We start from the raw sequence: 12243 nt of genomic DNA on the forward strand, positions 1-12243 counted from the left end.
TTGAGGTTTCTCTTGTGAAACCAATTTCTATTATAAATACTTACCACAGTCATTATAATGCATATTCCAACCTTACTTGGCTCTTTACATACGTAAATAAAGAATTTTTCCCCCCATGGGGAACCCCTGGGAAACCCACCAATCAGACGGCAGTATTCACGCACGTGATAAGACACGAAGCCATGCTTCCCACTTCATAATTCCTTCAGCCGGCCGTGTTTACGGACGTGTTTTGGTGTCTACGGGGTTCCAACTGCAACAGGCGTTGTTTGTACCCATACATATCGCATCCTTTAATACTATATAACTTTATTTTGTTTTAATTTAGCGTTTTGCTTTAATTTGCGCCGTTTTGCGACCAGGCTCCGGCCACGTGTTCGCGTTTTGACGGTTTGTTTACTTGAGATGGAGACTCCTCCTTCTCAAAGGCGCTGTCCTGGGGGTCATTTATTTGAGGTTTCCGACCCCCACCCTTACTGTCCTGGCTGTCGGTCTTGCTCTCTGGAGCAGCCGTGTGAAATTTGCCGTGCCTGGCAGCCGACTCCTGCCGGTGGTTCTCCCTGCCCGCGAGGGCGTGCAGGTAAGTCGGGTAGGAGGAGTAGGGTTGGGGCGAGGGCTAAGGCTAGACCTAAGCCCTCGGAGAACACCAGCGGAATTCCGACCTCTGTTGAGTCTTCCCTGGGGTTCGTTTCGGCGGTTTCGCCCTTACCGGGGCCGTTGTGAAACAATTTGTTTCATTGGACCCAGACCTTTCTCTCACCCCCCCTTCCGTTTTGTCGGTCGATGTGGGTGAGGGTTTGGGCTCTGTCCTGGTAACCACGGTGACTAGGGGACAGGGGGGCGGCCTTCTCTCCCAATTTGTGGTGGGAGGACAGGTGGCCCAACATTCCCTTGGGAATGTTAAACAGGCCAGCCATGTTGTGTCTGCAGATGCTTCTGTTGGTGGCCTCCTGCCGGTCCGCTCCACTCCTAAGGGTGTTGGTGTCGGAGACCGGCCCCCGGCAGTTTTGTCTGCTCCCGGGGTTCCTTGCATCCCTGATGTAGCCCCTGGCGTGGTGATGGCGTCTAGCACGCCGTCCATGACTGTGCAGCATTTGCTGCCCGATCCTGTGTTATGCCTCGGCCTCGCTAGCCCAAGCTGGATTTTACGGTGGTGTGAGCACTGGTGTAAAAACCTATGCTTCCAGCTCTATCCCTTGTGCCTCCTCCCAAGGTTTTCCTATGGTAGGTGCCAGCGCAGCTGCGTTTGGTTTTGCTGGGGCACGCTGCGCCCCTGGTGGGGCTTTTTTTACTGGCCCTACAGGTTTTGGCTCTGCTGTAGGTCAATCTGGGTGGAGTTGGTCAGGTCAGCCAGGTGTGGCTTATGGCGGCACATGTGTAGGTGACCCTAGGTTCCCTAACACCCCCCCCCCCCCCAAACCGGTCCTGCCTCCGGTTTCGGGCATCAGGTTTGTAGCTCTGTTCCAGGGTCCTCCCTGGTTTATCCCACCTATTTGCAGGGTGGGAATGGAGTTATTGGGGTCAACAGGCNACGTTGGCTCGAGCTCCTATTTATGAATTCGAGTCTACCAGTAACTTCCGCTGTCCTGTGTCAACTCCTACCTTACAGCAGGTTCAAGGGTCTCTTGGTCCTGCTNTTATTGGGGTCAACAGGCTCCTTTTTATGCTCCGCCCCAACCACCGACCGCCTATGGGCAGTCTTGGGGTTTCTCCCAGCAGGGGGCTTTTCCAGCCGCTCCCCCTCCACCCCAGGGTGGTATGGGTTTCCAGCCTGGATATGCCCCCCCCGCCTTCTTGCCTGCGGCGATGGGGCCCCCCCTCCATCCGCCACCGAGCCGTTCGCGTAAGCGTTCGCGCTCCCGGCCAGCTTCTGCTGCCGGTTCTGTCAGGCAGAGACCGCGTGATGCTAGGGCTGCTGGTCGTGCTGCGTTGGCTCGAGCTCCTATTTTGGAATTCGAGTCTACCAGTAACTTCCGCTGTCCTGTGTCAACTCCTACCTTACAGCAGGTTCCAGGGTCTCTTGGTCCTGCTCCTGCTGTCTCTCAGGGACTATCGCTTGCCCCGATAGTTCCGTCGGGTAGGTCACGTTCTCTTTCCCCTCCTCGCACCCCTCCTCGGAGGGCGACGTTGATGGAGGTGGATTCTGCGGGTGCCTCTCCTAGTGATGAGAGGGACGTTCTTCAGGGCTCTCCCGGTTGCTCCAATTTTACGGAGACTCAGGATGAGGATAGAGTCGGCGAGTTTACTGACTCTGATTTGGAGTCGTTGGATTCGTCTGGGTTGGACTCGGAAGGTCCTTCTGATGTGTCCCAATCCCGACCCCGAGATGCTGACCCGGTGCCTCCAGAGGTTTCGGCTTCGTTTCGCACTTTACGTGCAGAAGTTATGAAGCTTCTGGGGGACAGGGTTTGCCCACGCCCTTCGACGGATTCGGCCGTCCCGGAGCGCACTTCGCTCATTCAGAGCATGTTGCCTCCCCTAGCATCTGCCTCCTCGGCCTCTGCTAGGTCTCTTGCGGAGGGACGAGGCGTGGCTTCGTCCCTCGCTCAGGTCAACGCTTTATTAAAGCAGAAGGTGAGCAAGGCTCGCAAGCCTTTTTCCCTCTCAGCTTTACAGGTCGTGGATGCCGACATCGCAGATTTAGCTGCAGATACATACCGCATCCACGACCCAGTCTTGGCCCCTTATTCTGTTTCCCTTTGAGAGTGATCTGGATAAGTGGCCAGGACTCTGTGTTGACCAGGTTGTGATGGGGCCAAGGGAGCACTCTAAGTTGGAGCGTCTCCTTAGGCTGGCTCTCCATGTTCTGTCCTACGCAGACTGGTTTACTTCTGCGTTGCTGGCTGCGAGCTGCAAGTCGGTGGAGCAGCTCCCCAGCAAGGTTGGACTGATGGAGCGCCTCAGCCAGGCAATTTGCAAGGCACATCTTGATGCGATGGCCTTACTGTCGGCTGCCATGTCACACCTTGTTGTTGCCGCCGGTTGTCGGTCCTTTCTGGACTGCCAGTTGGCGATTCCTATCGGGCTACCCTTTTGGAGGCTCCCTTGACTGGCTAGGATTTGTTTGGCGGGGTCCTTCCCTCAGTGCAATCTGAGATGAGGTTGGACCCGTTTGCATCTGAGGATGCAAGCCACAACTCCGCAGGCAAGGGCGCTAGCAGGAAGAGGCAGGCTTCTGGCTCCTCCAGGCGTAGGAGGAAGAGGGCAAAGACGACTGCTTTTCAGCAGCAGGCTGCCCCTCCGACTTCCGCTCCGGCAGAACGTCGGAAATCTTCCTTCCGCGGTAGGGGTTCCCATAGGGGTCGAGGCAAAGCCAAATTTTCCAGAGGTAGGAAGGGTTCCTGACTCTTCCTTGCCCTTGTCCACTGTCTGTCGCCGCTCCCACGCCCTTGGGCGCGGGTGGCTCCGCCGATGTGGTTTGGGAAGGGCTAGATTGGCCCCTTCCAGACTTGCCAGTAGGCGGTCTGCTGTCCCATTTCGTTCCTCAGTGGAAAGAAATCACATCAGACAGTTGGGCCCTAGGGGTTGTGTCCAAGGGTCTCTGCATCCCGCTTCTTTGGGATCCACCTCTGGCGCGAGAGCCTATCTTTTTCCCTTCTCTTTCCGATCCGGGAAAGGTGGAGGCTCTCAGGTCAGAGGTTCAGGCCATGATCGCGAAGGGCGCGATAGAGGAACTTTCACCGGACCAGTGGTCTCCAGGGTTTTACTCCCGAGTCTTCCTCGTGAAGAAGAAGTCTGGTGCCTGGAGGCCTATTATCGACCTTAGTACGTTCAACATGTACGTCGATTCCCCGCACTTCCAGATGGAAACACCACGGCGCATCATTGCGTCAGTGCGTCCAGGGATGTGGGCTACGTCCATCGATCTGAAGGATCCTTGCTTTCACATCCCGGTCAGGAGGTCGGCCAGGAAGTTCCTCAGGTTCACTTTCGAGCAGAAGGTTTACCAGTTTCACGCTATGCCCTTCGGCCTCACTACGGCCCCCTTGGTTTTCACCAAGTTGTTGCAGGTAGTAGTGGGGCACCTCCACAGTCTCGGGGTAGATGCACACATCTACTTCGACGACTCCCTGTTGCTCCAAGTGGATCCAGTTATCCTGTCCCGGAGCACGAGGTCGGTTCTGGGAGTTCTGTGCCGCCTAGGGGACATCCCTTCCAGGGAGAAGTCGGAGGTTCTCCCCTCCCAAGATTTTGTTTTACTCGGTTATCGGTTCAGAACCGATCTGGGGTTTGTCCTTCCACCAGTGTCCAAGTTCGAGAAGGCCTCTCTGTTGGTCTCCGTTCTGGTCGGTGTGGAGCGAATTCAGGTCCGATGGTTCCTTCGGTTCCTCGGTTACCTGAATTCACTGGCGGATGTGGTTCCCTTGGGTCGGCTTCACATCCGTCCGCTCCAGCTTTTCCTTCTGTCAGTTTGGTCTCCGGCGTCTCAGCAATGGGATGTGTACATTCCTCTGCTGGAGTCGGTGAAGGAATCAGCTTGTTGGTGGACTCTCGAGAGCAATGTCTTGGCAGGAGTTCCTCTGGTTCGGGCATCTCCTGCTATGACCCTTTACACTGACACGTCCATGACCGGTTGGGGTGCATACCTTTCCGGTCAGACGTCGGCGGGGGTGTGGTCGGGGGAACAGCTTTCAGAACACATCAATGTTCTGAAAATGCGTGCTGTTCTGTTGGCCCTTCGGGGTCTTCGACCTCAAGTTTCTTTAATTTTGAATACTTCCCCAGTACTATTATGTTAACATTTATTTGTGTTCACAATTTTGGCTGACATGGTAACAAGGTCATATTTTCAGTCAATTTTGACAGGTTTTCACCTAGATTTTCACAACCTAGGTTTTCACCTAGTTTTTCTCTTAGCTACCATAGAGCACACTCTTGAACAAACTTTATATTTCTTCTTAAGATGTATTACAGGTGCCTACACATTATCCTTTGATATTAAGTTTGTTCAAGCATGCGCTCTATAGTTTCTAGGAGAAAAACTATGCAAAATATCACAATATTCACTGAATATTCAAATTTTTCTTATTTATGCAAATTTGAACTTGTTAGCATGGCAACAATAATTAGAAATATAAATAGTCCTTTAACATTGTAATATTTTTTTTATTTACCTTGATCATATATTCAACACGGCTATGCACATGTCTCTCTATCACAGATTCAACCCAGATCAATGGCTTCACCTAGAAAAAATAAACCATTATATTTGTTAAAATTTTTCCAAAAACTCGAAATGGTTGTGTGTCTTGGTAAATGGACAATGTATAGTAATATTTTGTAAATTCAATAAAAAAAATAACATCACCTGAAAAATCAGTTATTAAAGTATACATTCCATTAAATTGAATTGTACATTACTTACATGTGTGGTCAGTCTGTAGGACATGAGTTCAAACTCGCCATCTGGAGGAATGAAGGATATTGTACGGTCATTCTCAAACCTTGGTAGACGTACACACTGGTGAAACTTGACATCCTCCAGTTCCACAGACTTACTCTTTCCTCCTTCAGAAAATCACAACAAAACATAACAAGTTTAAACACACAAGTTAAACATCTAGATGTTATAGCAATTCTAAGGGACAGAAAACGTTAGTCCCCTACAGACATATTTCATTATATAATGTATTATTATTAAAGATCCTTGGTGGCAAATACACACAAATTGGATTTTGTTATTTATAAATTAATGTGTGTTGATACAACGACATGTACCTCCATTCAAAAATAATTCAAAACTAAGAAATATGTGATTTTTTTCATTGATATAGTAATTGTGAAATTGGTTGATAATTCATGTCATGTACACAATAACACCCAGGTAACTAAAAGTGATTCAAGTTACATGAAGTTAATACAATTCAGGGGACATAACTCTCACACCCATAACTGAAGTAAATTTGGAAGCCGACATAAAGATCTTTTCATATCATTATTATTCAAACAAATATTTTCCTTTTCTCCTCTTACTATCAGTGCACATAATTATATATGAACAAGTCTGAAAATGTCTGTGATAAAACCAACTTATTGTCACTCCAAGATGTTTTGGGGCACAAAATGGGGTACAAAAACAATGTTCTCATTTCCTACTCGGAGGGTAAGATACCTACTTCCTGTACTTTCAAACAAGACTTTGTCATTAAGACCCAGACGGAGTTCTGGCATTCCGGACAGATACACTCTCATCTTGACGGCCCCTACTATTTCACTACGCAGCACGTTCCCATTGGCACTCACCTGTGAAACAGAGCAAGGTAAAAAAGTCGAACAGCAACCTCTGTATAAAATTTCGACTAATACTGCTGGTCTCAAATCAATAACTGGATATGAATAACTCTACATAATAAAATATTAATCAAATAATTTGTTTTTGTTAAGCAGACAATTTGTGTGAAGATCACTGAAACTATCACAAATCAATTAATAAGGAAACTGCAAGTATGCAACATTATGTTAATGGCAGAGAATAGAATGTAATAAACTAAGAAACTTTCACACTCTAATACAGTAACTGTGGAATTCTCTCATGTGACAATATGTTATGAAAGAATTCTAATTGCGTCACATTGTCATTTTCTGATTCATTGTACTTGTTATTACCTATATAAAACTGTATTTAAAGGGGCATCACGGTGAAGTAACTTTATTTTTTGCCTTTTTTTCAAATACTACATAAACATATCAAGTGAAACTCCTTATGGAAAATAACGATCGGATTTGGCTGAAATAGATTCGTAAAAATGATTAAATCTAAGAAAATCATCGGTATTTCTACCTGTCTGACCAACGTTTTGTTCAGGGATTTCCCTCTATTAGCACATGCGCATAGCACACCATTTCTTTGTAAACAAAATGACTGGCCGTGTGAAGTAAGCGAAAGAAAAGTGTTGTACCGTGTCAGCTACGAAACGAAAAGTTGTCAAATGGTCAAAAGATAGCGCAAGGAGTATGTTACGGAATCATTATTGCAGGTGGGCAGTATTCAAAGGAGAAAATAACTGCCGTAGCAGTTAGTACGGTGCATGTATTCTTCCGGATAGCCGGTTAAGCTGAAATGGAATCGACAGAAATGCTAGCGCTGTTTATGTTATGAATAAATATCTAAAACTATTAAGCTCGCTAGTATCTTTGTCTGAGTTTGAACACAGATGAACTTAGTTTAATATGTTAATGGGCATGTATTGGAGAGAGTTTACTTTGTGTTTCTATAATTATACAGTGGTTTATGCGAAAGGAAGGGATAAGTGACTGGTTAGTTTGATTTTTCCATGAGGCCCTCCAAGGGATAACTGTTGTGATGGCCCACGGCGTATTTTCTGGGTCACCGAGATACGTGTTATCGAAGTCCGTGGATTTACATAATTTATAATATTACCGGGTTCAATAAAATGGTATGATTTAATTATATTGCTGAATTAAACGATTATTTTTGTTTTTACATGCAAGATTTAAATTAGTACTAATATGAATACCCGGCCTCCTCTGCCCCGGCAAAATATAAAAAAAAAATCAGAAAGGTTTGTCCCTTGGTGTAGGGAAGGTGTTTAGCCCCGTACCATCTGTACCGGCCACATTCCGGTACTAAATTCAATATATATTTAAATATATCTACTTTATGTTTATGCCTATTATCATTGTTGACATTTAATTGTAAATGTATGACGGGAGAAGGCTGTGATAAATTGTAAAAACTTGTGCCCCATCCCTTGTTTAATTTTATTGGCAACACATTTATGTTTAAAGCTAAATAAATTTAAATTCTGAATATTGGCAAGTGTGCAATTAACTTCTAATGATGAATAATTACTGTTCAATTAGTTTGAATACGGACTTAGAAATCATATAACTTGGTTTCTTAGTGCGGTAAGAAGTTGCAGTTGCATGACGGCCCCTCTCTGGGGGCCCCTTTGGAAACCGTTTCATCTCGCTCGCACCACATGTGTTTACTGCCTAGTCAGGTGACGTTATCGGCGCTATTTTTAGCAGGGCTTTCCCGAACAATTCAAGTGGTAAAAAAAAAAAAACGCCTTTTCACGTGATGTCCCTTTAACATGCGATACAAGTTGCAACACCACCTACCAGGAGGTTCACTGACTCAATCACGTCTAAAAACACTTCATTTTTCCGGTATTTTATTTTGTCTGAACGCCAGGAAACAGCATTTGTCACGGCCATTGGAGGTCGCGGTGCAATCTCTAGCTTGTGACTGTCTTGTGTTATATACCTGTTAATGGAAATGTCAACGGGTTGATGAAAGTATTTAGGATTCTTTATTTACTGTAAACCGATTTCTACGTTATACCAATTCTATATAAAGATGAGCCTTGTTAATCATGTCACCATTTATGGGTTGTACCTTTAACTAAGCACATCTAACACATTAAATCATAGTTATACATCTATTCAGAATCAAATCATATTTGAATTAGCAATCAGATCTCTACACAAATTAATGTGAAACATCTATTTCACAAAACTCCAGTGATTCAAAATTTTAAGATTTCATGTATTTCTGTATAAAATTAAAAATGCAGGTCGTGAACTAGTTTTCGCTTCATTTCCACTTACTTGAATAAGCTGCTCAATAAAGTCGACATACTACATAGCTAAAACTTTCTACTCCAACATTTGTAGCCTTTAACTGATGTAATATGATTTGACATCTGATCTCTATTTGGGCATGAAATGCACCAACATTCATAAACTCAATAATTGAAATGAGAAAAGTAGTGAAATCATAGAATCAGCAATAGTTCGAAGATTTTAGCCAAAGCAAGCTAATATCAGTATTACAACTCTTAATGAGACCTTGACCAACAAGAAGATATAAAAAGAGGAGATAACCATTATCAACAATCACTTTTTTCAGTACAGCAGCCTATAGGGTCAAACTTACTCCTGTAATATCTTGCTGTCAGTGGTCTGTGGAAAGCCAAAGTCCATTACTTCATCTAACAACTCGTATATCAACACAAAGTTATCTCGTATACTCTCCTCCTCCATTTCTTTAAAGTACTCTAGGAAAATCTGAAATGGTACAACTTCACGTATGAATGTCATTATTCAAAGCTTAAATAAAAGTGTATGCGCATGTGAATCATAAGACTGTGCACAACTTAATTACCTCCCTTTAATTCCTTATTTACCTACCATAGTTTTTCTTGAAAATTTCCAAATAGGTGATAACTTCTTTAACTATTAAGCATGGAAAACATCATTGTATATGCCCATAAATGTAACTACCTGATATGAAACCTTTTTAAAAACCTGAAAATAATTTGACTTTTTCCTCAGGTAGGATTGATTTCAAAATTTCAATATATTTGCAGCAATTCTTCTGATTTGTCACTGTGTTACATTTACCTGGTAATATGGTTATGGTACTTACATATTAATGCCCTGAAATGCAAGACTCTAGTAGGAATTTTGATGTATTCAACTCCAGCAGTTTTATATCCAATTAAACTTACTTTCGTACAGTCACAATACACATTGAAGATATTTTGTGATATTGGAGTGACTTGGTATTCACACATCTATGATGGTGGTTTAATGTTGATGTTGATTAATAACTTTATTTGTGTCAAATTTAGAATTAAGTCTTAACTTTTGTTTTCTTAACTTCAAAATCTTTGGTATAGGCTAATAGATAGTTTATAGATACAAAAACCTACATATAATATTCAATTTTGACAATATCTGATAAAAGTATCTACCAATTTATATCCATTATTTCCAGAATGTTAATAGTGTGATCTGTAAATTATATAAATTCACAACCCCTCCCTATCTGAAACAAAAAATATCATGAAATAAGGCCAAATGATTCCTTTCAAAATTCACTGACCAAAATGAACTGACAGATGAACAACATTAAGTTACCTGTACAAGTTTGTGGAGAAAGGAGAAGACTAGAGCTATGTTAGCATTCTTCTTTGTAGACGCCACCAGATACAGATTACTGTACTTGATGTAGACGAAGGTGACATCTCCGTGCTGTATGATGGGAGAAACATTCCCGTCGTCCTCGATCTCCAACACGAGTGGCATGAACTTGTCAATCACTGACATGTCAATATCGCCACGGTAGTTACGGCATACCAGCACCTAAAGTCAAACAAAATAGTTGAAAAATTGTTTGAAACTTATTTCTACAAAATTTAGAGATGATTTAAAGATTTAAGCTTAATTCCCTGCCTGCATATTTATCTTTAGAAAACCCTTTCATAAAATGACCTCATTACTGAAGTATCTGGCTATAGGCTAGAAAAGTTTGGTGATTCAATTTCCAGAAGTTTGGTAAGCTGTTAAATCACCAGTTAGAATTGAAAAGAACACCTGGTTTATGTACAGCAGGAGTGATGAACTTACCTTGCCCTTGACATCCAACAGGTAAACTGCGGACGCCGACATAGTGCAGGTCTTTCAAGTATTAGGAAACTGTCAAAACTAAAGGAAAAAAACCAAAAGTTAATAAAGAGATGCGGAAAGTATTGTTGTTTATTACATATCTGCCCATGAAACACTTGTTTTCATTAATAAAAATGTAAATTTTCATTGCAGTGCACTTCACTAATGCAAAACAACCATCTCAGATTAAACCAGTGAAAATATAGAATACAAAACCATTTATTTTCACACTATTTTATGTTGTTTTTTTAAAATTCTAGTTTAAGTTTAGTTATATTAATCTATTTAATCATTCTTAGCCTTTTGGCCTGGATGGAAGTGCACAAAGTGTCTTGATTTTGGAGGAAACTTGAGTGACTGGAAAAAAATCATATGGCGGGGCAGGTGACCCAATACCTTTTTACATACAATTGAGAAATCAAACCCTGGCTGCTTTGGTGAAAGAGAGTGCCTTATACACTGCACTACCTGACCTCAGATTAACAGTGTAATAGCAGAAAGAGAAATGCAATTGCGAGACCGGGGTTCGAACCTGGGACCCTCCGAACTCTAGATGGACGCTCCACCAATTTAGCTACCATCGCCCCTGAAGACACAACTATTTTCATCTCAGATTCAGATATCCCATTGTTAAGCATTCACCCAGTGCTTGAAACATAGGTTGGCAAGCTTGCAAATTTTCTAACAGTTCGCACCAGGAACCATCCAAACTCTAGACAGACGCTCTACCAATCGAGCTACCTGCATGGTCACAGACAGTCAACCCAGTCCATTTCTGCTACACCAGTGTAATGGCATGTATTATTCTGTCAAATTTAATTTTTGCTATATTGGTTTATATGTATATTTGACTCAGGTCTCTTATTAGGAAGTTATTCCAATATTTGTATGCTGCATGAGATTAATGTTGGCGTGACCTTTCGTGCAAGCCTACATGTATATTTTGTGATGCATGTTTTAATTCATATTTGGTTGTGTCTTTATTACGTGTCATTTTCATCGTTGAAAGAAAAGCTCTGATGAGCTTACAGTGCTTTGTTCAAAGCATGATGTTGAATAAAAATACTTGTATTCTTGTATCCTGCATTACAATGGTCAGCGAAATGTCAGTTAGTCCCTATCATCACAGACTTTTAACAAAAAGATTTGGCAAGCCAAATTTTATGGTCTGTGATTATTATAAGATTGAGAAACGTTTGATACTTTTAATCTGAATAGAATATTTAATCAGTTTGCTTCCCATGAATTTTAACCAAATTAAACGCTTGTCTAGATCTATAACCACCAGCAGTAAATGGACTCGATAATCATGAAATAATTCAACACTTTGGATGTTTTGATGTGAGATGACAGTGTTAAGTAACCCAATATCATTGCCGTTGTGCCAATCGAGACAGAATCGACTTTTATCATGTAAGCCTAGCCCTTCTGAGGTATTTTTTATAACCGATCACCGATGTTTTTACATGCAAAATTTAAGGACCAGGGAATCGACGTTTTAAGCACACACAAACAATCAGATATCACGCTATGTAAGTTAAGTCCACACATGAACATTGACTGGACGTTAACGGTTGTTTGAAATGTCCGGAAACGCAAATTCACTGGCTGAAGTGGTTACCTGATTTTTCGATGTGGGATGTGGCCGGTGTGATGTATACAGGAAGTTGACATTTATTTTACCCACAATCCCCGCAGCTCAAACTCTCTCTTACCTTTATAAACTTTGCGAACGCTGAAAACTCAGAAATGAAAGCTCTGTCGATGGTCGGATGACCTAACGTCCCTGCATTTGATTTCAGGTTAGACTCATATCTATTTTTAAGT

At 42.9% G+C, this 12243-nt stretch overlaps 1 protein-coding gene across 3 annotated transcripts in view; it reads right to left on the reverse strand.

Annotated features, from left to right (window-relative positions):
* The window catches only part of LOC110467148 (AP-1 complex subunit mu-1-like), a 17757-nt gene extending 5524 nt beyond the window's left edge, over positions 1 to 12233 (reverse strand). The window contains exons 1-8 of one of the 3 annotated variants that reach the window (XM_021524095.1): positions 12132 to 12233; positions 10378 to 10455; positions 9889 to 10113; positions 8903 to 9033; positions 8086 to 8230; positions 6117 to 6243; positions 5366 to 5511; positions 5115 to 5186 (exon numbers count right to left, since the gene is read on the reverse strand). In XM_021524095.1, the coding sequence (XP_021379770.1) occupies positions 5115 to 5186; positions 5366 to 5511; positions 6117 to 6243; positions 8086 to 8230; positions 8903 to 9033; positions 9889 to 10113; positions 10378 to 10419 (888 nt within the window). In that variant the 5' untranslated portion in view covers positions 10420 to 10455; positions 12132 to 12233. Of the gene's footprint in view, positions 1 to 5114; positions 5187 to 5365; positions 5512 to 6116; positions 6244 to 8085; positions 8231 to 8902; positions 9034 to 9888; positions 10114 to 10377; positions 10456 to 12037; positions 12100 to 12131 lie in introns of those variants that run through there. The other 2 variants (XM_021524096.1, XM_021524094.1) reach the window with 2 other exon arrangements.
* Between the last annotated feature and the right edge of the window lie 10 nt (positions 12234 to 12243).

This window comes from Mizuhopecten yessoensis, unplaced genomic scaffold (assembly GCF_002113885.1).
Source record: "Mizuhopecten yessoensis strain PY_sf001 unplaced genomic scaffold, ASM211388v2 scaffold11163, whole genome shotgun sequence".
In the NCBI taxonomy this organism is placed as follows: domain Eukaryota; kingdom Metazoa; phylum Mollusca; class Bivalvia; order Pectinida; family Pectinidae; genus Mizuhopecten; species Mizuhopecten yessoensis.